Source organism: Narcine bancroftii, chromosome 2 (genome assembly GCF_036971445.1).
Source record: "Narcine bancroftii isolate sNarBan1 chromosome 2, sNarBan1.hap1, whole genome shotgun sequence".
Lineage (NCBI taxonomy): Eukaryota > Metazoa > Chordata > Chondrichthyes > Torpediniformes > Narcinidae > Narcine > Narcine bancroftii.
In genome coordinates, this window is record NC_091470.1 from 334,883,155 (window position 1) to 334,906,920 (window position 23,766).

The 23,766-nt window shown below is 34.8% G+C and overlaps 1 protein-coding gene across 1 annotated transcript in view; it reads right to left on the reverse strand.

Moving 5' to 3' along the window:
* The window catches only part of LOC138755702 (ALS2 C-terminal-like protein), a 212,528-nt gene that overhangs the window by 49,930 nt on the left and 138,832 nt on the right, over positions 1-23,766 (reverse strand). The window contains exons 15-16 of the mRNA XM_069922145.1: positions 3,647-3,758; positions 1,147-1,224 (exon numbers count right to left, since the gene is read on the reverse strand). Coding sequence (XP_069778246.1) covers positions 1,147-1,224; positions 3,647-3,758 — 190 coding nt within the window. The remainder of the gene's footprint in view (positions 1-1,146; positions 1,225-3,646; positions 3,759-23,766) is intronic.

The following is a 23,766-nucleotide window of genomic DNA, read 5'->3' on the forward strand; positions in this document are numbered from 1 at the left end:
CCATCTGCTTCCATATTCCACATCATGACACAGATCAATGGCTGTAAGCAAGGAAATCATCAGATACTGTAGTGCAATACACAAAATTGGTGGGAAAAACTCAGAAAATTGCACAGCATCCATAGAAAGTAAACGCCAGTCACGGTTTTGAACCTGAGCCCATCTTCAAGAGTTCTGAAAATCAGTCAAACACTTGAACCTAAAAGGTGAGAAGTGGGAGGAACACAGGCTAACAGGTAAAAGGTGGGTACAGATGGGAGAGTAGAAAAGAAAGTTGAGATGATAGGGGAAGAGGCCTGAGGGCTAAGATAGCTCTCTGATAAGAAATGGTAGGGAAGGTGTTGGAGAGCTGTAGGAAAGGAAGGATGAGGTAAGGGAAAGTCTGGGGAGGGGATTAGCAGAAATTAGGGAACTGGATGTGTCTGGATGGAGACTGTCGAGACATAATATCATGTAAAGTGTTGTTCCTCCAATTTACTTGTGCTCTCAACTTGCCAGTACATGAGGCTATGGACGGACATGTCAGTGTGACAATAATGTTTGGAATTAAAATGGTTGGCCACTGGGGTATCCTTGCAGTAGCTGCAGGGAGATCAAATGTGCTCAAGGTACGAGTCTGCGTCCAGTCTTTCCAATGTGGAGGAGGCCACATCAGGAGCACTGGATGCAGTAAATAACTACTACAGATTCATAGGTGAAGTGTTGCTTTACTGGGAAGGGCTCTTTGGGACCCAGAATAGTGGTGAGCGAGGAGGTGTAAGTGTAGCATGGTGGGAAGGGATAAGTAGATGAGGGAGTCTCTGAGGGAGAAATCCCTGTGGAAAGCAGAGAGGGGAAGGGAGGAGAAGATGTGTTCAGTGATGTCTAGTGGTACCAGCATCCAATGTATCATTCCATGCAATTTCTGCCACCTGCAATGGGATCCCACCACCTGTTCCTAATTAATTCATTCATGAAGCTGATTGACGTCTACACCCAAGCATCCAAGGCATGTTTCCAGCATAATGGTAAACACTGGGTGTGTGGTTTGTGAAAACTTCACTTATTCATGACTCTGAAATTTGCTTTGATTAAACAGCTAGTACTTCATAATTCAACACACACAGCTACGTATCCTGATTACAATATATAGGTCAAGATGTCTACCTTTCCAGTTAGAAACAGGTCTTCTGTAAATTCTCCTTCATAGGCAGAATCATCCTCTGACAGAATTGTTCCAGGACCCTGATGGTTACATGAAGAGTAAATAGGAGATTAGATTGAACATCTCATTTGACAAAGTTAAAGAAAGTGAACTGGTAATCAGTGTAAAAGAGGTCAGTATGTCAGATAAGTGATGAACAAGAGCAATATAAAATACTGCTTTGGTCATGACTTGAGTACTGCATCCAATCTAGTCACCAAAGATAAAATGGTTCTGTGGAGATGCAGAAAAGATCTACTAAAATAATTCCACAGATAAAGATCTTTAGTTATTTTTTAAAATTTTATTTAATTCACATATGCATTTAAAAAAAACTTTTTCATACATTTTTTATTCGAGTAGAATAAAAAAAATTAATATAGTGATTTTTTTTTTAAATTCCACTTCCATCTTTCCCCCAACAACCCAATAGAAGAGAAGGAAAAAAAAAGAAGAAAGGAAACATTTCGATATTAATTATAAAAATTTAATAAAACTATCAAATAAAATCTGATATATCGTCATTTTCTTGGTTTGATTTTAGAAGTCAGAAGATTCAGGTTGGGCCAGTTACAACTTCATTTCAACAATTTGTAAATATGATTCCCAATTTTTTTTAATTTTCAAATTTGTTACATAAATTATATGTAATCTTTTTAAGTGGTATACAACTACCTATTTCAGTCTGGCCATCTACCCATTCCCAAATACACATCTGACTTCCAAGTTACTGCCACGTATTTTCTAGCTATCACTAGGGCTATTTTAACAAATTCTTTTTGATATTTATTTAATTTCAATTCAACTCTGTATCAAAAATTTTTCCAAGTTAAAAAAAAATTTTGGATCTTGAGGAAACTTAACTTTTGTAACTCTTTCCAAAAATAAACCCAATTCTGTCTAAAAGTGTCTAATTTTGAACATTCCCACATAGAATGTAGAAGACTACCTATTTTATTGCATTTAAAATGATTATCTTAAAAATTAGAAATTAATCCATTTAATTTCTTTGGAGTAAGATATAGTTGATGTAAAAATTATATTGTACCATTCTATAACTGACATTAATTTTGTTCTTTGAACAGAGGCAGATGTGTGAAGATAGATGAGATATAAAACAGGTAAATAGCGAGGAACTATTTCATGGGTGGAAGAGTCAAGAACAAAAGTAATTGAATGACGATGGTTGATGTACCTGTAATTTTTTTTCAGCATTGAATGTGCTTATGGGAAATAGAGAAAGATTTAATTGCAGCACTGAAAAGGAAAAAGGATAAATGTCTAAAAGAAAATATAAGGCTGTGGGGAGAGGACAGGGGAATGACCTTTCTTGACTGTTCTTCCATAAAAGCTGATATGCATTCAATTAAGCAAATGGCATCGATTGGCAAGGTAACCACTGTGAAACTCAATCATTCAATCCTTAATTTCATTCTCAGGCCAAGGATAGCATTGTTACATTTGATCTTCTACTCTATATCATTAAACTACTGCCATGAATAAGATGGCTTGTGATAGTTGGTGCATTATAAATCACAACAGCAAGTTAAAGTCGAGTTGTTTCTTAAATGCCCAGCATTTATATTTAGGGACAGCTCAAGGCATACTGAGCAGATGGGCCTTAGTGCTGGGATTCTAAAAGAAGTGGTACCTGAATCTGTTAACAGATGTTTAAGTTATCTCCTCATCAATAGTACCAAATATATATTTTATTCAAAATTAAGTCATTCAATTCTGTTGTAACATAGCAAACACAATATCCAACTGGCATACAGCATTCAACTTGTGTTGAAATGACCATTTAATTATTTTGGTTGAGTGATAACAGATAATCCTGTCTATTTCTCTCCAAAATCCCACAAATAGATACATTACATCAACAGAGACAATTAGATAGGGCCTCAGCTTCACACAATGAGGGCCACAGGAGGAAATGCCGACAGTCCAAGCTAGATAGAGTCAGAGGATAGACTATTGATTTACATGAAAATTTACCAGAAGGTTTACTAGGATGTTGCTGGGACTTCAGGAACTGGGAAAGGTTATGCTGGTTAGGACTTTATTTCCTGGAGCATAGAAGAATGAGAGGAGATTTGATAGAGGTAAACAAAATTATGATGGGTATAGATAGAGTAAATGCAAGCAGGCATTTTCCACTGAGGTTAGGTTAGATACATACCAGAGGACATGGGTTAAGGTTCAAAGGGGGAACATTTAGAGGGGTCATTAGGTGGAACTTCTTCACTCAGAGAATAATGGGAACTACCAGCTGAAGTAGTGAATGCAGACTCAATTTTCACATTTTAAAAAAAATGTAGACCTGTTTATGGATGGAAGGAGTATGGAGGGCCATGGACTGGGTGCAGATCATGGGACTAGGCAGAATAATAATTCGGCACAGACTAGAATGGGAAAAGGGCATGTTTTCTGTTCTGTAATATTATCTGGTTCTATGCTACTCACAACAATCTTGTTGTTCTGGAAGATGCTCTCGTAGCAGAGTCCTGACTGTGTGATAACAATGCCATTTCCATGTCTACAGTCTTCCAGCCATGAGCCAATGTACCTCTCTCCTCTGCATATAATCATAGAGGTAAGTTCACTTTGGCTAAGAATTTAAAATAAGAGCAATTTCAGCAAATATTAATAAGCAAATGCAATAGTGAGAAAATATTTCATGTTTCAATTTCTCTTCTGTCCCAGATTTCTACTCCCCTCTGAAACAATGGACAGGTTCAAGTAAATATTGAAAGAAACATAAAATTCTCCTTATTTGTCACAAAAAAAGCTCTCTTGCTCAGTACAAGGTGGGCTATATAAGGTTAGAGGTTCCACATTTATCAAAACCTTGCTTAACAAAATGTAGACTCGAAGCAATTTCTTGGCAATTTGAAAACTAAGGAACTCTCCACTTCCAGTTAATACCATCTGCTCGAGATTAGAAGTCATGATTGAGGAGCTACACTAGTTTTGTCATTCCTGTGTAAATATTGGGGTCCTGAACTTGAAGGGCAGGGCCCACCAGTATCTTCTCAGCTTTGCTCTACTGGAACTCATGGAGATGAGTGGCGAAGCAGGAGCTGACCAAATTTTCTCAGGATTTATACTTGGATTGGCTAACCCCAGAAAGTTCCTTAATTTGAATGTGGATATTGAGTATCAGGGGGGAAAAAAAACAGCAAAATAAAGTTTAACTGTTTTCATTTTATTTTACTTTTTAAATTGTTTGTGTTTCCAGTTCATTTTTTTAATTCGAAGTTCTTTTGAACTATTTCAGTTTTGTTACTGAGAATATTGAAAATTTTACTGTATCAACGGAAAGCAGGGCGCAGCCACTACTTTCCATCAGTATCCTCCCCAGAGGGTTTTGCTTGACCTGTTTGTGTCTCTTTGTTATGGCATTCAAGCCCATGCTGTTGACCAGAACTTTTGTTCAGCTCTGCCACCCCCTGGACCTGAAAGTGTTGGAGAAACTCAGCAGGTGATGCAGGATTCTTGGGAAGTGAAATGCAGTCAACATTTCAAGCCTGAGACCTTAGAACCATAGAACATTGCAGCACAGAACCAGGTCCAATCGGCCCTTCTAGACTGTGCCAAACCATTTTTTGCCTAGTCCCACTGATCTCCACCCGGTCTATAGCCCTCTATAATCTCCTATCCATGTACCTGTCCAAATTCTTCTTAAATATTAAAATTGAGCACCCATTCACCACTTCAGCTGGCAGCTTGTTCCACACTCCCACCACTCTTTGTGAAGAAGCTCCCCTCATGTCCCTTTTCCTTTTTCACCCTTAACCCATGTCCTCTTGTTCGTATCTCACCTACTCTCAATGGAAAGAGCCTCTCTACATTTACTATATCACCCTCATAATTCTAAATACCTCTATCAAATCTCCCCTCATTCTTCTACATTCCAGTCCTAACCTGTTTAACCTTTCCCTCAATTCCTGAAGTCCAGGAACATCCTAATGAATCTTCTCTCACTCTTTCTACCTTATTGATAGCTTTCCTGTAGTTAGATGACTGAAACTGCACACAATACTCCAAATTTGGCCTCACCAATGTCTTATACAACTTTACCATAACATAACCACCAAAAACTCTCTTTACAACCCTATCCACCTGTGATGCCACTTTCAGGGAATTATGTATCTGTATTCCCAGATCCCTCTGTGCTAATGCACGCCTCAGTGTCCTTCAATTACCGTGTATGTTCTTTCTTGGTTTATCCTTTAAAATGCAGCACCTCACATTTGTCTGCATTAAATTCAATCTGCCATTTTTCAGCCCATTTTTCCAGCTGGTCCAGATCCCTCTGCAAGCTTTGAAAACCTTCTTCACTGTCCACAACACCTCCAAACTTATTGCCATCTGCAAACTTGCTAATCCAATTTACCACATTATCATTCAGATCATTAATATAGATGACAAACAACAATAGTCCCAGCACACCACTAGACACAAGTATCCAGTCTGAGAAGCAATCATCCATCACTGGATTCTCCCATCCAGCCATTGTCAAATCCAGTTCTCCACCTCACCATGAATACCTTCACCAGGAATGTCGAAAATCAGACAAATGTCTAAATAAAAAGGGGAGTGAGAAGGGAAGGAGAAGAAGGAAAGGGCCCAAAAGTCCATTTATCTTTATTTTCCATGGATGCTGCATGACCAGCTGTGTTTCTGCAGCACTTTTAAGCACCGCACTAGATCACAGCATCTTCAGATTTTGTTGTTTACCGCCATCTGGCCTCTGAGGTCCACAGAACGTGTACAGAAGGCCAAGATAATGGTCGTTCACGAGTCTACACAGACAATTTATGATATCATATCTTGGGCATTAGTTAGTTTTCATGTGAAAATAAATTTAAAAAACTACAAACAATAATCAATTTACCACAGTCATTTTTAAACACTGCCAACTGGAGGTGACTTCCAACTAATGCTTTAAATACATTAAACACTTCCAACTGGAGGTGACTTCCAACTAATACTTTAAATACTTTAAACACTTCCAACTGGAGATGGTTTCCAACTAATACTTTAAATACTTTAAACACTTCCAACTGGAGATGGCTTCCAACTAATACTTTAAATACTTTAAACACTTCCAACTGGAGGTGACTTCCAACTAATACTTTAAATACATAAAATACTTCCAACTGGAGGTGGCTTCCAACTAATACTTTAAATACTTTAAACACTTTCAACTGGAGGTGGCTTCCAACTAATACTTTAAATACTTCCAACTGGAGGTGACTTCAAACTAATACTTTAAATACTTTAAACACTTCCAACTGGAGGTGACTTCCAACTAATACTTTAAATACTTTAAATACTTCCAACTGGAGGTGACTTCCAACTAATACTTTAAATACTTTAAACACTTCCAACTGGAAGTGATTTCCAACTAATACTTTAAATACTTCCAACTGGAGGTGACTTCCAACTAATACTTTAAATACTTTAAACACTTCCAACTGGAGGTGGGTTCCAACTAATACTTTAAATACTTCCAACTGGAGGTGACTTCCAACTAATACTTTAAATACTTTAAAACCTTCCAACTGGAGGTGACTTCCAACTAATACTTTAAATACTTTAAATACTTCCAACTGGAGGTGACTTCCAACTAATACTTTAAATACTTCCAACTGGAGGTGACTTCCAACTAATACTTTAAATACTTTAAACACTTCCAACTGGAAGTGATTTCCAACTAATACTTTAAATACTTCCAACTGGAGGTGACTTCCAACTAATACTTTAAATACTTTAAACACTTCCAACTGGAGGTGGGTTCCAACTAATACTTTAAATACTTCCAACTGGAGGTGACTTCCAACTAATACTTTAAATACTTTAAAACCTTCCAACTGGAGGTGACTTCCAACTAATACTTTAAATACTTTAAATACTTCCAACTGGAGGTGACTTCAAAATAATACTTTAAATACTTCCAACTGGAGGTGACTTCCAACTAATACTTTAAATACTTTAAATACTTCCAACTGGAGGTGACTTCCAACTAATACTTTAAATACTTTAAATACTTCCAACTGGAGGTGACTTCCAACTAATACTTTAAATACTTTAAAACCTTCCAACTGGAGGTGACTTCCAACTAATACTTTAAATACTTTAAACACTTCCAACTGGAGGTGATTTCCAACTAATACTTTAAATACTTCCAACTGGAGGTGACTTCCAACTAATACTTTAAATACTTTAAACACTTCCAACTGGAGGTGGCTTCCAACTAATACTTTAAATACTTCCAACTGGAGGTGACTTCCAACTAATACTTTAAATACTTTAAACACTTCCAACTGGAGGTGGCTTCCAACTAATACTTTAAATACTTTAAACACTTCCAACTGGAAGTGATTTCCAACTAATACTTTAAATACTTCCAACTGGAGGTGACTTCCAACTAATACTTTAAATACTTTAAACACTTCCAACTGGAGGTGGGTTCCAACTAATACTTTAAATACTTCCAACTGGAGGTGACTTCCAACTAATACTTTAAATACTTTAAAACCTTCCAACTGGAGGTGACTTCCAACTAATACTTTAAATACTTTAAATACTTCCAACTGGAGGTGACTTCCAACTAATACTTTAAATACTTCCAACTGGAGGTGACTTCCAACTAATACTTTAAATACTTTAAATACTTCCAACTGGAGGTGACTTCCAACTAATACTTTAAATACTTTAAATACTTCCAACTGGAGGTGACTTCCAACTAATACTTTAAATACTTTAAAACCTTCCAACTGGAGGTGACTTCCAACTAATACTTTAAATACTTTAAACACTTCCAACTGGAGGTGATTTCCAACTAATACTTTAAATACTTCCAACTGGAGGTGACTTCCAACTAATACTTTAAATACTTTAAACACTTCCAACTGGAGGTGGCTTCCAACTAATACTTTAAATACTTCCAACTGGAGGTGACTTCCAACTAATACTTTAAATACTTTAAACACTTCCAACTGGAGGTGGCTTCCAACTAATACTTTAAATACTTTAAACACTTCCAACTGGAAGTGATTTCCAACTAATACTTTAAATACTTCCAACTGGAGGTGACTTCCAACTAATACTTTAAATACTTTAAACACTTCCAACTGGAGGTGGGTTCCAACTAATACTTTAAATACTTCCAACTGGAGGTGACTTCCAACTAATACTTTAAATACTTTAAAACCTTCCAACTGGAGGTGACTTCCAACTAATACTTTAAATACTTTAAATACTTCCAACTGGAGGTGATTTCCAACTAATACTTTAAATACTTCCAACTGGAGGTGACTTCCAACTAATACTTCAAATACTTTAAACACTTCCAACTGGAGGTGGCTTCCAACTAATACTTTAAATACTTTAAACACTTCCAACTGGAAGTGATTTCCAACTAATACTTTAAATACTTCCAACTGGAGGTGACTTCCAACTAATACTTTAAATACTTTAAACACTTCCAACTGGAGGTGACTTCCAACTAATACTTTAAATACTTTAAACACTTCCAACTGGAGGTGGCTTCCAACTAATACTTTAAATACTTTAAACACTTCCAACTGGAGGTGATTTCCAACTAATACTTTAAATACTTCCAACTGGAGGTGACTTCCAACTAATACTTTAAATACTTTAAACACTTCCAACTGGAGGTGGCTTCCAACTAATACTTTAAATACTTCCAACTGGAGGTGACTTCCAACTAATACTTTAAATACTTTAAACACTTCCAACTGGAAGTGATTTCCAACTAATACTTTAAATACTTCCAACTGGAGGTGACTTCCAACTAATACTTTAAATACTTTAAACACTTCCAACTGGAGGTGGGTTCCAACTAATACTTTAAATACTTCCAACTGGAGGTGACTTCCAACTAATACTTTAAATACTTTAAAACCTTCCAACTGGAGGTGACTTCCAACTAATACTTTAAATACTTTAAATACTTCCAACTGGAGGTGACTTCCAACTAATACTTTAAATACTTCCAACTGGAGGTGACTTCCAACTAATACTTTAAATACTTTAAACACTTCCAACTGGAGGTGGCTTCCAACTAATACTTTAAATACTTTAAACACTTCCAACTGGAAGTGATTTCCAACTAATACTTTAAATACTTCCAACTGGAGGTGACTTCCAACTAATACTTTAAATACTTTAAACACTTCCAACTGGAGGTGGGTTCCAACTAATACTTTAAATACTTCCAACTGGAGGTGACTTCCAACTAATACTTTAAATACTTTAAAACCTTCCAACTGGAGGTGACTTCCAACTAATACTTTAAATACTTTAAATACTTCCAACTGGAGGTGACTTCCAACTAATACTTTAAATACTTCCAACTGGAGGTGACTTCCAACTAATACTTTAAATACTTTAAATACTTCCAACTGGAGGTGACTTCCAACTAATACTTTAAATACTTTAAATACTTCCAACTGGAGGTGACTTCCAACTAATACTTTAAATACTTTAAAACCTTCCAACTGGAGGTGACTTCCAACTAATACTTTAAATACTTTAAACACTTCCAACTGGAGGTGATTTCCAACTAATACTTTAAATACTTCCAACTGGAGGTGACTTCCAACTAATACTTTAAATACTTTAAACACTTCCAACTGGAGGTGGCTTCCAACTAATACTTTAAATACTTCCAACTGGAGGTGACTTCCAACTAATACTTTAAATACTTTAAACACTTCCAACTGGAGGTGGCTTCCAACTAATACTTTAAATACTTTAAACACTTCCAACTGGAAGTGATTTCCAACTAATACTTTAAATACTTCCAACTGGAGGTGACTTCCAACTAATACTTTAAATACTTTAAACACTTCCAACTGGAGGTGGGTTCCAACTAATACTTTAAATACTTCCAACTGGAGGTGACTTCCAACTAATACTTTAAATACTTTAAAACCTTCCAACTGGAGGTGACTTCCAACTAATACTTTAAATACTTTAAATACTTCCAACTGGAGGTGACTTCCAACTAATACTTTAAATACTTCCAACTGGAGGTGACTTCCAACTAATACTTTAAATACTTTAAATACTTCCAACTGGAGGTGACTTCCAACTAATACTTTAAATACTTTAAACACTTCCAACTGGAGATGGCTTCCAACTAATACTTTAAATACTTTAAACACTTCCAACTGGAGGTGACTTCCAACTAATACTTTAAATACATAAAATACTTCCAACTGGAGGTGGCTTCCAACTAATACTTTAAATACTTTAAACACTTTCAACTGGAGGTGGCTTCCAACTAATACTTTAAATACTTCCAACTGGAGGTGACTTCAAACTAATACTTTAAATACTTTAAACACTTCCAACTGGAGGTGACTTCCAACTAATACTTTAAATACTTTAAAACCTTCCAACTGGAGGTGACTTCCAACTAATACTTTAAATACTTTAAATACTTCCAACTGGAGGTGACTTCCAACTAATACTTTAAATACTTTAAACACTTCCAACTGGAAGTGATTTCCAACTAATACTTTAAATACTTCCAACTGGAGGTGACTTCCAACTAATACTTTAAATACTTTAAACACTTCCAACTGGAGGTGGGTTCCAACTAATACTTTAAATACTTCCAACTGGAGGTGACTTCCAACTAATACTTTAAATACTTTAAAACCTTCCAACTGGAGGTGACTTCCAACTAATACTTTAAATACTTTAAATACTTCCAACTGGAGGTGACTTCCAACTAATACTTTAAATACTTCCAACTGGAGGTGACTTCCAACTAATACTTTAAATACTTTAAACACTTCCAACTGGAAGTGATTTCCAACTAATACTTTAAATACTTCCAACTGGAGGTGACTTCCAACTAATACTTTAAATACTTTAAACACTTCCAACTGGAGGTGGGTTCCAACTAATACTTTAAATACTTCCAACTGGAGGTGACTTCCAACTAATACTTTAAATACTTTAAAACCTTCCAACTGGAGGTGACTTCCAACTAATACTTTAAATACTTTAAATACTTCCAACTGGAGGTGACTTCCAAATAATACTTTAAATACTTCCAACTGGAGGTGACTTCCAACTAATACTTTAAATACTTTAAATACTTCCAACTGGAGGTGACTTCCAACTAATACTTTAAATACTTTAAATACTTCCAACTGGAGGTGACTTCCAACTAATACTTTAAATACTTTAAACACTTCCAACTGGAGGTGACTTCCAACTAATACTTTAAATACTTTAAACACTTCCAACTGGAGGTGATTTCCAACTAATACTTTAAATACTTCCAACTGGAGGTGACTTCCAACTAATACTTTAAATACTTTAAACACTTCCAACTGGAGGTGGCTTCCAACTAATACTTTAAATACTTCCAACTGGAGGTGACTTCCAACTAATACTTTAAATACTTTAAACACTTCCAACTGGAGGTGGCTTCCAACTAATACTTTAAATACTTTAAACACTTCCAACTGGAAGTGATTTCCAACTAATACTTTAAATACTTCCAACTGGAGGTGACTTCCAACTAATACTTTAAATACTTTAAACACTTCCAACTGGAGGTGGGTTCCAACTAATACTTTAAATACTTCCAACTGGAGGTGACTTCCAACTAATACTTCAAATACTTTAAAACCTTCCAACTGGAGGTGACTTCCAACTAATACTTTAAATACTTTAAATACTTCCAACTGGAGGTGACTTCCAACTAATACTTTAAATACTTCCAACTGGAGGTGACTTCCAACTAATACTTTAAATACTTTAAATACTTCCAACTGGAGGTGACTTCCAACTAATACTTTAAATACTTTAAATACTTCCAACTGGAGGTGACTTCCAACTAATACTTTAAATACTTTAAAACCTTCCAACTGGAGGTGACTTCCAACTAATACTTTAAATACTTTAAACACTTCCAACTGGAGGTGATTTCCAACTAATACTTTAAATACTTCCAACTGGAGGTGACTTCCAACTAATACTTTAAATACTTTAAACACTTCCAACTGGAGGTGGCTTCCAACTAATACTTTAAATACTTCCAACTGGAGGTGACTTCCAACTAATACTTTAAATACTTTAAACACTTCCAACTGGAGGTGGCTTCCAACTAATACTTTAAATACTTTAAACACTTCCAACTGGAAGTGATTTCCAACTAATACTTTAAATACTTCCAACTGGAGGTGACTTCCAACTAATACTTTAAATACTTTAAACACTTCCAACTGGAGGTGGGTTCCAACTAATACTTTAAATACTTCCAACTGGAGGTGACTTCCAACTAATACTTTAAATACTTTAAAACCTTCCAACTGGAGGTGACTTCCAACTAATACTTTAAATACTTTAAATACTTCCAACTGGAGGTGATTTCCAACTAATACTTTAAATACTTCCAACTGGAGGTGACTTCCAACTAATACTTTAAATACTTTTAACACTTCCAACTGGAGGTGGCTTCCAACTAATACTTTAAATACTTTAAACACTTCCAACTGGAAGTGATTTCCAACTAATACTTTAAATACTTCCAACTGGAGGTGACTTCCAACTAATACTTTAAATACTTTAAACACTTCCAACTGGAGGTGACTTCCAACTAATACTTTAAATACTTTAAACACTTCCAACTGGAGGTGGCTTCCAACTAATACTTTAAATACTTTAAACACTTCCAACTGGAGGTGATTTCCAACTAATACTTTAAATACTTCCAACTGGAGGTGACTTCCAACTAATACTTTAAATACTTTAAACACTTCCAACTGGAGGTGGCTTCCAACTAATACTTTAAATACTTCCAACTGGAGGTGACTTCCAAAAAATACTTTAAATACTTTAAACACTTCCAACTGGAAGTGATTTCCAACTAATACTTTAAATACTTCCAACTGGAGGTGACTTCCAACTAATACTTTAAATACTTTAAACACTTCCAACTGGAGGTGGGTTCCAACTAATACTTTAAATGCTTCCAACTGGAGGTGACTTCCAACTAATACTTTAAATACTTTAAAACCTTCCAACTGGAGGTGACTTCCAACTAATACTTTAAATACTTTAAATACTTCCAACTGGAGGTGACTTCCAACTAATACTTTAAATACTTCCAACTGGAGGTGACTTCCAACTAATACTTTAAATACTTTAAACACTTCCAACTGGAGGTGGCTTCCAACTAATACTTTAAATACTTTAAACACTTCCAACTGGAAGTGATTTCCAACTAATACTTTAAATACTTCCAACTGGAGGTGACTTCCAACTAATACTTTAAATACTTTAAACACTTCCAACTGGAGGTGGGTTCCAACTAATACTTTAAATACTTCCAACTGGAGGTGACTTCCAACTAATACTTTAAATACTTTAAAACCTTCCAACTGGAGGTGACTTCCAACTAATACTTTAAATACTTTAAATACTTCCAACTGGAGGTGACTTCCAACTAATACTTTAAATACTTCCAACTGGAGGTGACTTCCAACTAATACTTTAAATACTTTAAATACTTCCAACTGGAGGTGACTTCCAACTAATACTTTAAATACTTTAAATACTTCCAACTGGAGGTGACTTCCAACTAATACTTTAAATACTTTAAAACCTTCCAACTGGAGGTGACTTCCAACTAATACTTTAAATACTTTAAACACTTCCAACTGGAGGTGATTTCCAACTAATACTTTAAATACTTCCAACTGGAGGTGACTTCCAACTAATACTTTAAATACTTTAAACACTTCCAACTGGAGGTGGCTTCCAACTAATACTTTAAATACTTCCAACTGGAGGTGACTTCCAACTAATACTTTAAATACTTTAAACACTTCCAACTGGAGGTGGCTTCCAACTAATACTTTAAATACTTTAAACACTTCCAACTGGAAGTGATTTCCAACTAATACTTTAAATACTTCCAACTGGAGGTGACTTCCAACTAATACTTTAAATACTTTAAACACTTCCAACTGGAGGTGGGTTCCAACTAATACTTTAAATACTTCCAACTGGAGGTGACTTCCAACTAATACTTTAAATACTTTAAAACCTTCCAACTGGAGGTGACTTCCAACTAATACTTTAAATACTTTAAATACTTCCAACTGGAGGTGACTTCCAACTAATACTTTAAATACTTCCAACTGGAGGTGACTTCCAACTAATACTTTAAATACTTTAAATACTTCCAACTGGAGGTGACTTCCAACTAATACTTTAAATACTTTAAATACTTCCAACTGGAGGTGACTTCCAACTAATACTTTAAATACTTTAAAACCTTCCAACTGGAGGTGACTTCCAACTAATACTTTAAATACTTTAAACACTTCCAACTGGAGGTGATTTCCAACTAATACTTTAAATACTTCCAACTGGAGGTGACTTCCAACTAATACTTTAAATACTTTAAACACTTCCAACTGGAGGTGGCTTCCAACTAATACTTTAAATACTTCCAACTGGAGGTGACTTCCAACTAATACTTTAAATACTTTAAACACTTCCAACTGGAGGTGGCTTCCAACTAATACTTTAAATATTTTAAACACTTCCAACTGGAAGTGATTTCCAACTAATACTTTAAATACTTGCAACTGGAGGTGACTTCCAACTAATACTTTAAATACTTTAAACACTTCCAACTGGAGGTGGGTTCCAACTAATACTTTAAATACTTCCAACTGGAGGTGACTTCCAACTAATACTTTAAATACTTTAAAACCTTCCAACTGGAGGTGACTTCCAACTAATACTTTAAATACTTTAAATACTTCCAACTGGAGGTGACTTCCAACTAATACTTTAAATACTTCCAACTGGAGGTGACTTCCAACTAATACTTTAAATACTTTAAATACTTCCAACTGGAGGTGACTTCCAACTAATACTTTAAATACTTTAAATACTTCCAACTGGAGGTGACTTCCAACTAATACTTTAAATACTTTAAATACTTCCAACTGGAGGTGACTTCCAACTAATACTTTAAATACTTCCAACTGGAGGTGACTTCCAACTAATACTTTAAACACTTCCAACTAGAGGTGACTTCCAACTAATACTTTAAATACTTTAAACACTTCCAACTGGAGGTGACTTCCAACTAATACTTTAAATACTTCCAACTGGAGGTGACTTCCAACTATTACTTTAAATACTTTAAACACTTCCAACTGGAAGTGATTTCCAACTAATACTTTAAATACTTCCAACTGGAGGTGACTTCCAACTAATACTTTAAATACTTTAAACACTTCCAACTGGAGGTGGGTTCCAACTAATACTTTAAATACTTTAAATACTTCCAACTGGAGGTGACTTCCAACTAATACTTTAAATACTTTAAATACTTCCAACTGGAGGTGACTTCCAACTAATACTTTAAATACTTTAAATACTTCCAACTGGAGGTGACTTCCAACTAATACTTTAAATACTTTAAAACCTTCCAACTGGAGGTGACTTCCAACTAATACTTTAAATACTTTAAACACTTCCAACTGGAGGTGATTTCCAACTAATACTTTAAATACTTCCAACTGGAGGTGACTTCCAACTAATACTTTAAATACTTTAAACACTTCCAACTGGAGGTGGCTTCCAACTAATACTTTAAATACTTTAAACACTTCCAACTGGAGGTGGCTTCCAACTAATACTTTAAATACTTCCAACTGGAGGTGACTTCAAACTAATACTTTAAATACTTTAAACACTTCCAACTGGAGGTGACTTCCAACTAATACTTTAAATACTTTAAACACTTCCAACTGGAGGTGGCTTCCAACGAATACTTTAAATACTTTAAACACTTCCAACTGGAAGTGATTTCCAACTAATACTTTAAATACTTCCAACTGGAGGTGACTTCCAACTAATACTTTAAATACATAAAATACTTCCAACTGGAGGTGGCTTCCAACTAATACTTTAAATACTTTAAACACTTCCAACTGGAGGTGGCTTCCAACTAATACTTTAAATACTTCCAACTGGAGGTGACTTCAAACTAATACTTTAAATACTTTAAACACTTCCAACTGGAGGTGACTTCCAACTAATACTTTAAATACTTTAAACACTTCCAACTGGAGGTGGCTTCCAACTAATACTTTAAATACTTTAAACACTTCCAACTGGAAGTGATTTCCAACTAATACTTTAAATACTTCCAACTGGAGGTGACTTCCAACTAATACTTTAAATACTTTAAACACTTCCAACTGGAGGTGGGTTCCAACTAATACTTTAAATACTTCCAACTGGAGGTGACTTCCAACTAATACTTTAAATACTTTAAAACCTTCCAACTGGAGGTGACTTCCAACTAATACTTTAAATACTTTAAACACTTCCAACTGGAGGTGATTTCCAACTAATACTTTAAATACTTCCAACTGGAGGTGACTTCCAACTAATACTTTAAATACTTTAAATACTTCCAACTGGAGGTGACTTCCAACTAATACTTTAAATACTTTAAATACTTCCAACTGGAGGTGACTTCCAACTAATACTTTAAATACTTTAAACACTTCCAAGTGGAGGTGACTTCCAACTAATACTTTAAATACTTTAAACACTTCCAACTGGAGGTGATTTCCAACTAATACTTTAAATACTTCCAACTGGAGGTGACTTCCAACTAATACTTTAAATACTTCCAACTGGAGGTGACTTCCAACTAATACTTTAAATACTTTAAATACTTCCAACTGGAGGTGACTTCCAACTAATACTTTAAATACTTTAAATACTTCCAACTGGAGGTGACTTCCAACTAATACTTTAAATACTTTAAATACTTCCAACTGGAGGTGACTTCCAACTAATACTTTAAATACTTCCAACTGGAGGTGACTTCCAACTAATACTTTAAACACTTCCAACTAGAGGTGACTTCCAACTAATACTTTAAATACTTTAAACACTTCCAACTGGAGGTGACTTCCAACTAATACTTTAAATACTTTAAACACTTCCAACTGGAGGTGGCTTCCAACTAATACTTTAAATATTTTAAACACTTCCAACTGGAGGTGACTTCCAACTAATACTTTAAATACTTTAAACACTTCCAACTGGAGGTGACTTCCAACTAATACTTTAAATACTTTAAATACTTCCAACTGGAGGTGGCTTTCAACTAATACTTTAAATACTTTAAACACTTCCAACTGGAGGTGGCTTCCAACTAATACTTTAAATACTTCTAACTGGAGGTGACTTCCAACTAATACTTTAAATACTTTAAACACTTCCAACTGGAGGTGATTTCCAACTAATACATTAAATACTTCCAACTGGCAGTGACTTCCAACTAATACTTTAAATACTTTAAATACTTCCAACTGGAGGTGGCTTCCAACTAATACTTTAAATACTTTAAACACTTCCAACTGGAGGTGGCTTCCAACTAATACTTTAAATACTTCCAACTGGAGGTGATTTCCAACTAATACTTTAAATACGTCCAACTGGAGGTGATTTCCAACTAATACTTTAAATACTTCCAACTGGAGGTGACTTCCAACTAATACTTTAAATACTTTAAATACTTCCAACTGGAGGTGGCTTCCAACTAATACTTTAAATACTTCCAACTGGAGGTGACTTCCAACTAATACATTAAATACTTTAAATACTTCCAACTGGAGGTGGCTTCCAACTAATACTTTAAATACTTCCAACTGGAGGTGATTTCCAACTAATACTTTAAATACTTCCAACTGGAGGTGGCTTCCAACTAATACTTTAAATACTTTAAACACTTCCAACTGGAGGTGGCTTCCAACTAATACTTTAAACACTTCCAACTGGAGGTGACTTCCAACTAATACTTTAAATACTTTAAACACTTCCAACTGGAGATGGCTTCCAACTAATACTTTAAATACTTCCAACTGGAGGTGATTTCCAACTAATACTTTAAATACTTCCAACTGGAGGTGACTTCCAACTAATACTTTAAATACTTTAAACACTTCCAACTGGAGGTGGCTTCCAACTAATACTTTAAATATTTTAAACACTTCCAACTGGAGGTGACTTCAAACTAATACTTTAAATACTTTAAACAATTCCAACTGGAGGTGACTTCCAACTAATACTTTAAATACTTTAAACACTTCCAACTGGAGGTGGCTTCCAACTAATACTTTAAATATTTTAAACACTTCCAACTGGAGGTGACTTCCAACTAATACTTTAAATACTTTAAATACTTCCAACTGGAGGTGGCTTCCAACTAATACTTTAAATACTTTAAACACTTCCAACTGGAGGTGGCTTCCAACTAATACTTTAAATACTTCCAACTGGAGGTGACTTCCAACTAATACTTTAAATACTTTAAACACTTCCAACTGGAGGTGATTTCCAACTAATACTTCAAATACTTCCAACTGGAGGTGACCTCCAACTAATACTTTAAATACTTTAAACACTTCCAACTGGAGGTGATTTCCAACTAATACTTTAAATACTTTAAACACTTCCAACTGGAGGTGATTTCCAACTAATACTTTAAATACTTCCAACTGGAGGTGACTTCCAACTAATACTTTAAATACTTTAAACACTTCCAACTGGAGGTGACTTTCAACTAATACTTTAAATACTTTAAACACTTCCAACTGGAGGTGGCTTCCAACTAATACTTTAAATACTTCCAACTGGAGGTGACTTCCAACTAATACTTTAAATACTTTAAACACTTCCAACTGGAGGTGACTTCCAACTAATACTTTAAATATTTTAAACACTTCCAACTGGAGGTGACTTTCAAATAATACTTTAAATACTTTAAACACTTCCAACTGGAGGTGGCTTCCAACTAATACTTTAAATACTTCCAACTGGAGGTGACTTCCAACTAATACTTTAAATACTTTAAACACTTCCAACTGGAGGTGACTTCCAACTAATACTTTAAATATTTTAAACACTTCCAACTGGAGGTGACTTTCAACTAATACTTTAAATACTTTAAACACTTCCAACTGGAGGTGACTTCCAACTAATACTTTAAATACTTTAAATACTTCCAACTGGAGGTGACTTCCAACTAATACTTTAAATACTTTAAACACTTCCAACTGGAGGTGACTTCCAACTAATACTTTAAATACTTTAAACACTTCCAACTGGAGGTGACTTCCAACTAATACTTTAAATACTTTAAATACTTCCAACTTGAGGTGACTTCCAACTAATACTTTAAATACTTTAAACACTTCCAACTGGAGGTGACTTCCAACTAATACTTTAAATACTTTAAACACTTCCAACTGGAGGTGGCTTCCAACTAATACTTTAAATACTTCCAACTGGAGGTGACTTCCAACTAATACTTTAAATACTTTAAACACTTCCAACTGGAAGTGATTTCCAACTAATACTTTAAATACTTCCAACTGGAGGTGACATCCAACTAATACTTTAAATACTTTAAACACTTCCAACTGGAGGTGGGTTCCAACTAATACTTTAAATACTTCCAACTGGAGGTGACTTCCAACTAATACTTTAAATACTTTAAATACTTCCAACTGGAGGTGACTTCCAACTAATACTTTAAATACTTCCAACTGGAGGTGACTTCCAACTAATACTTTAAATACTTTAAACACTTCCAACTGGAAGTGATTTCCAACTAATACTTTAAATACTTCCAACTGGAGGTGACTTCCAACTAATACTTTAAATACTTTAAACACTTCCAACTGGAGGTGGGTTCCAACTAATACTTTAAATACTTCCAACTGGAGGTGACTTCCAACTAATACTTTAAATACTTTAAAACCTTCCAACTGGAGGTGACTTCCAACTAATACTTTAAATACTTTAAATACTTCCAACTGGAGGTGACTTCCAACTAATACTTTAAATACTTCCAACTGGAGGTGACTTCCAACTAATACTTTAAATACTTTAAATACTTCCAACTGGAGGTGACTTCCAACTAATACTTTAAATACTTTAAATACTTCCAACTGGAGGTGACTTCCAACTAATACTTTAAATACTTTAAAACCTTCCAACTGGAGGTGACTTCCAACTAATACTTTAAATACTTTAAACACTTCCAACTGGAGGTGATTTCCAACTAATACTTTAAATACTTCCAACTGGAGGTGACTTCCAACTAATACTTTAAATACTTTAAACACTTCCAACTGGAGGTGGCTTCCAACTAATACTTTAAATACTTCCAACTGGAGGTGACTTCCAACTAATACTTTAAATACTTTAAACACTTCCAACTGGAGGTGGCTTCCAACTAATACTTTAAATACTTTAAACACTTCCAACTGGAAGTGATTTCCAACTAATACTTTAAATACTTCCAACTGGAGGTGACTTCCAACTAATACTTTAAATACTTTAAACACTTCCAACTGGAGGTGGGTTCCAACTAATACTTTAAATACTACCAACTGGAGGTGACTTCCAACTAATACTTTAAATACTTTAAAACCTTCCAACTGGAGGTGACTTCCAACTAATACTTTAAATACTTTAAATACTTCCAACTGGAGGTGACTTCCAACTAATACTTTAAATACTTCCAACTGGAGGTGACTTCCAACTAATACTTTAAATACTTTAAATACTTCCAACTGGAGGTGACTTCCAACTAATACTTTAAATACTTTAAATACTTCCAACTGGAGGTGACTTCCAACTAATACTTTAAATACTTTAAAACCTTCCAACTGGAGGTGACTTCCAACTAATACTTTAAATACTTTAAACACTTCCAACTGGAGGTGATTTCCAACTAATACTTTAAATACTTCCAACTGGAGGTGACTTCCAACTAATACTTTAAATACTTTAAACACTTCCAACTGGAGGTGGCTTCCAACTAATACTTTAAATACTTCCAACTGGAGGTGACTTCCAACTAATACTTTAAATACTTTAAACACTTCCAACTGGAGGTGGGTTCCAACTAATACTTTAAATACTTCCAACTGGAGGTGACTTCCAACTAATACTTTAAATACTTTAAAACCTTCCAACTGGAGGTGACTTCCAACTAATACTTTAAATACTTTAAATACTTCCAACTGGAGGTGATTTCCAACTAATACTTTAAATACTTCCAACTGGAGGTGACTTCCAACTAATACTTTAAATACTTTAAACACTTCCAACTGGAGGTGGCTTCCAACTAATACTTTAAAAACTTTAAACACTTCCAACTGGAAGTGATTTCCAACTAATACTTTAAATACTTCCAACTGGAGGTGACTTCCAACTAATACTTTAAATACTTTAAACACTTCCAACTGGAGGTGGGTTCCAACTAATACTTTAAATACTTCCAACTGGAGGTGACTTCCAACTAATACTTTAAATACTTTAAAACCTTCCAACTGGAGGTGACTTCCAACTAATACTTTAAATACTTTAAACACTTCCAACTGGAGGTGATTTCCAACTAATACTTTAAATACTTCCAACTGGAGGTGACTTCCAACTAATACTTTAAATACTTTAAACACTTCCAACTGGAGGTGGCTTCCAACTAATACTTTAAATACTTCCAACTGGAGGTGACTTCCAACTAATACTTTAAATATTTTAAACACTTCCAACTGGAAGTGATTTCCAACTAATACTTTAAATACTTCCAACTGGAGGTGACTTCCAACTAATACTTTAAATACTTTAAACACTTCCAACTGGAGGTGGGTTCCAACTAATACTTTAAATACTTCCAACTGGAGGTGACTTCCAACTAATACTTTAAATACTTTAAAACCTTCCAACTGGAGGTGACTTCCAACTAATACTTTAAATACTTTAAATACTTCCAACTGGAGGTGACTTCCAACTAATACTTTAAATACTTCCAACTGGAGGTGACTTCCAACTAATACTTTAAATACTTTAAACACTTCCAACTGGAGGTGGCTTCCAACTAATACTTTAAATACTTTAAACACTTCCAACTGGAAGTGATTTCCAACTAATACTTTAAATACTTCCAACTGGAGGTGACTTCCAACTAATACTTTAAATACTTTAAACACTTCCAACTGGAGGTGGGTTCCAACTAATACTTTAAATACTTCCAACTGGAGGTGACTTCCAACTAATACTTTAAATACTTTAAAACCTTCCAACTGGAGGTGACTTCCAACTAATACTTTAAATACTTTAAATACTTCCAACTGGAGGTGACTTCCAACTAATACTTTAAATACTTCCAACTGGAGGTGACTTCCAACTAATACTTTAAATACTTTAAATACTTCCAACTGGAGGTGACTTCCAACTAATACTTTAAATACTTTAAATACTTCCAACTGGAGGTGACTTCCAACTAATACTTTAAATACTTTAAAACCTTCCAACTGGAGGTGACTTCCAACTCATACTTTAAATACTTTAAACACTTCCAACTGGAGGTGATTTCCAACTAATACTTTAAATACTTCCAACTGGAGGTGACTTCCAACTAATACTTTAAATACTTTAAACACTTCCAACTGGAGGTGGCTTCCAACTAATACTTTAAATACTTCCAACTGGAGGTGACTTCCAACTAATACTTTAAATACTTTAAACACTTCCAACTGGAGGTGGCTTCCAACTAATACTTTAAATACTTTAAACACTTCCAACTGGAAGTGATTTCCAACTAATACTTTAAATACTTCCAACTGGAGGTGACTTCCAACTAATACTTTAAATACTTTAAACACTTCCAACTGGAGGTGGGTTCCAACTAATACTTTAAATACTTCCAACTGGAGGTGACTTCCAACTAATACTTTAAATACTTTAAAACCTTCCAACTGGAGGTGACTTCCAACTAATACTTTAAATACTTTAAATACTTCCAACTGGAGGTGACTTCCAACTAATACTTTAAATACTTCCAACTGGAGGTGACTTCCAACTAATACTTTAAATACTTTAAATACTTCCAACTGGAGGTGACTTCCAACTAATACTTTAAATACTTTAAATACTTCCAACTGGAGGTGACTTCCAACTAATACTTTAAATACTTTAAAACCTTCCAACTGGAGGTGACTTCCAACTAATACTTTAAATACTTTAAACACTTCCAACTGGAGGTGATTTCCAACTAATACTTTAAATACTTCCAACTGGAGGTGACTTCCAACTAATACTTTAAATACTTTAAACACTTCCAACTGGAGGTGCCTTCCAACTAATACTTTAAATACTTCCAACTGGAGGTGACTTCCAACTAATACTTTAAATACTTTAAACAATTCCAACTGGAGGTGGCTTCCAACTAATACTTTAAATACTTTAAACACTTCCAACTGGAAGTGATTTCCAACTAATACTTTAAATACTTCCAACTGGAGGTGACTTCCAACTAATACTTTAAATACTTTAAACACTTCCAACTGGAGGTGGGTTCCAACTAATACTTTAAATACTTCCAACTGGAGGTGACTTCCAACTAATACTTTAAATACTTTAAAACCTTCCAACTGGAGGTGACTTCCAACTAATACTTTAAATACTTTAAATAC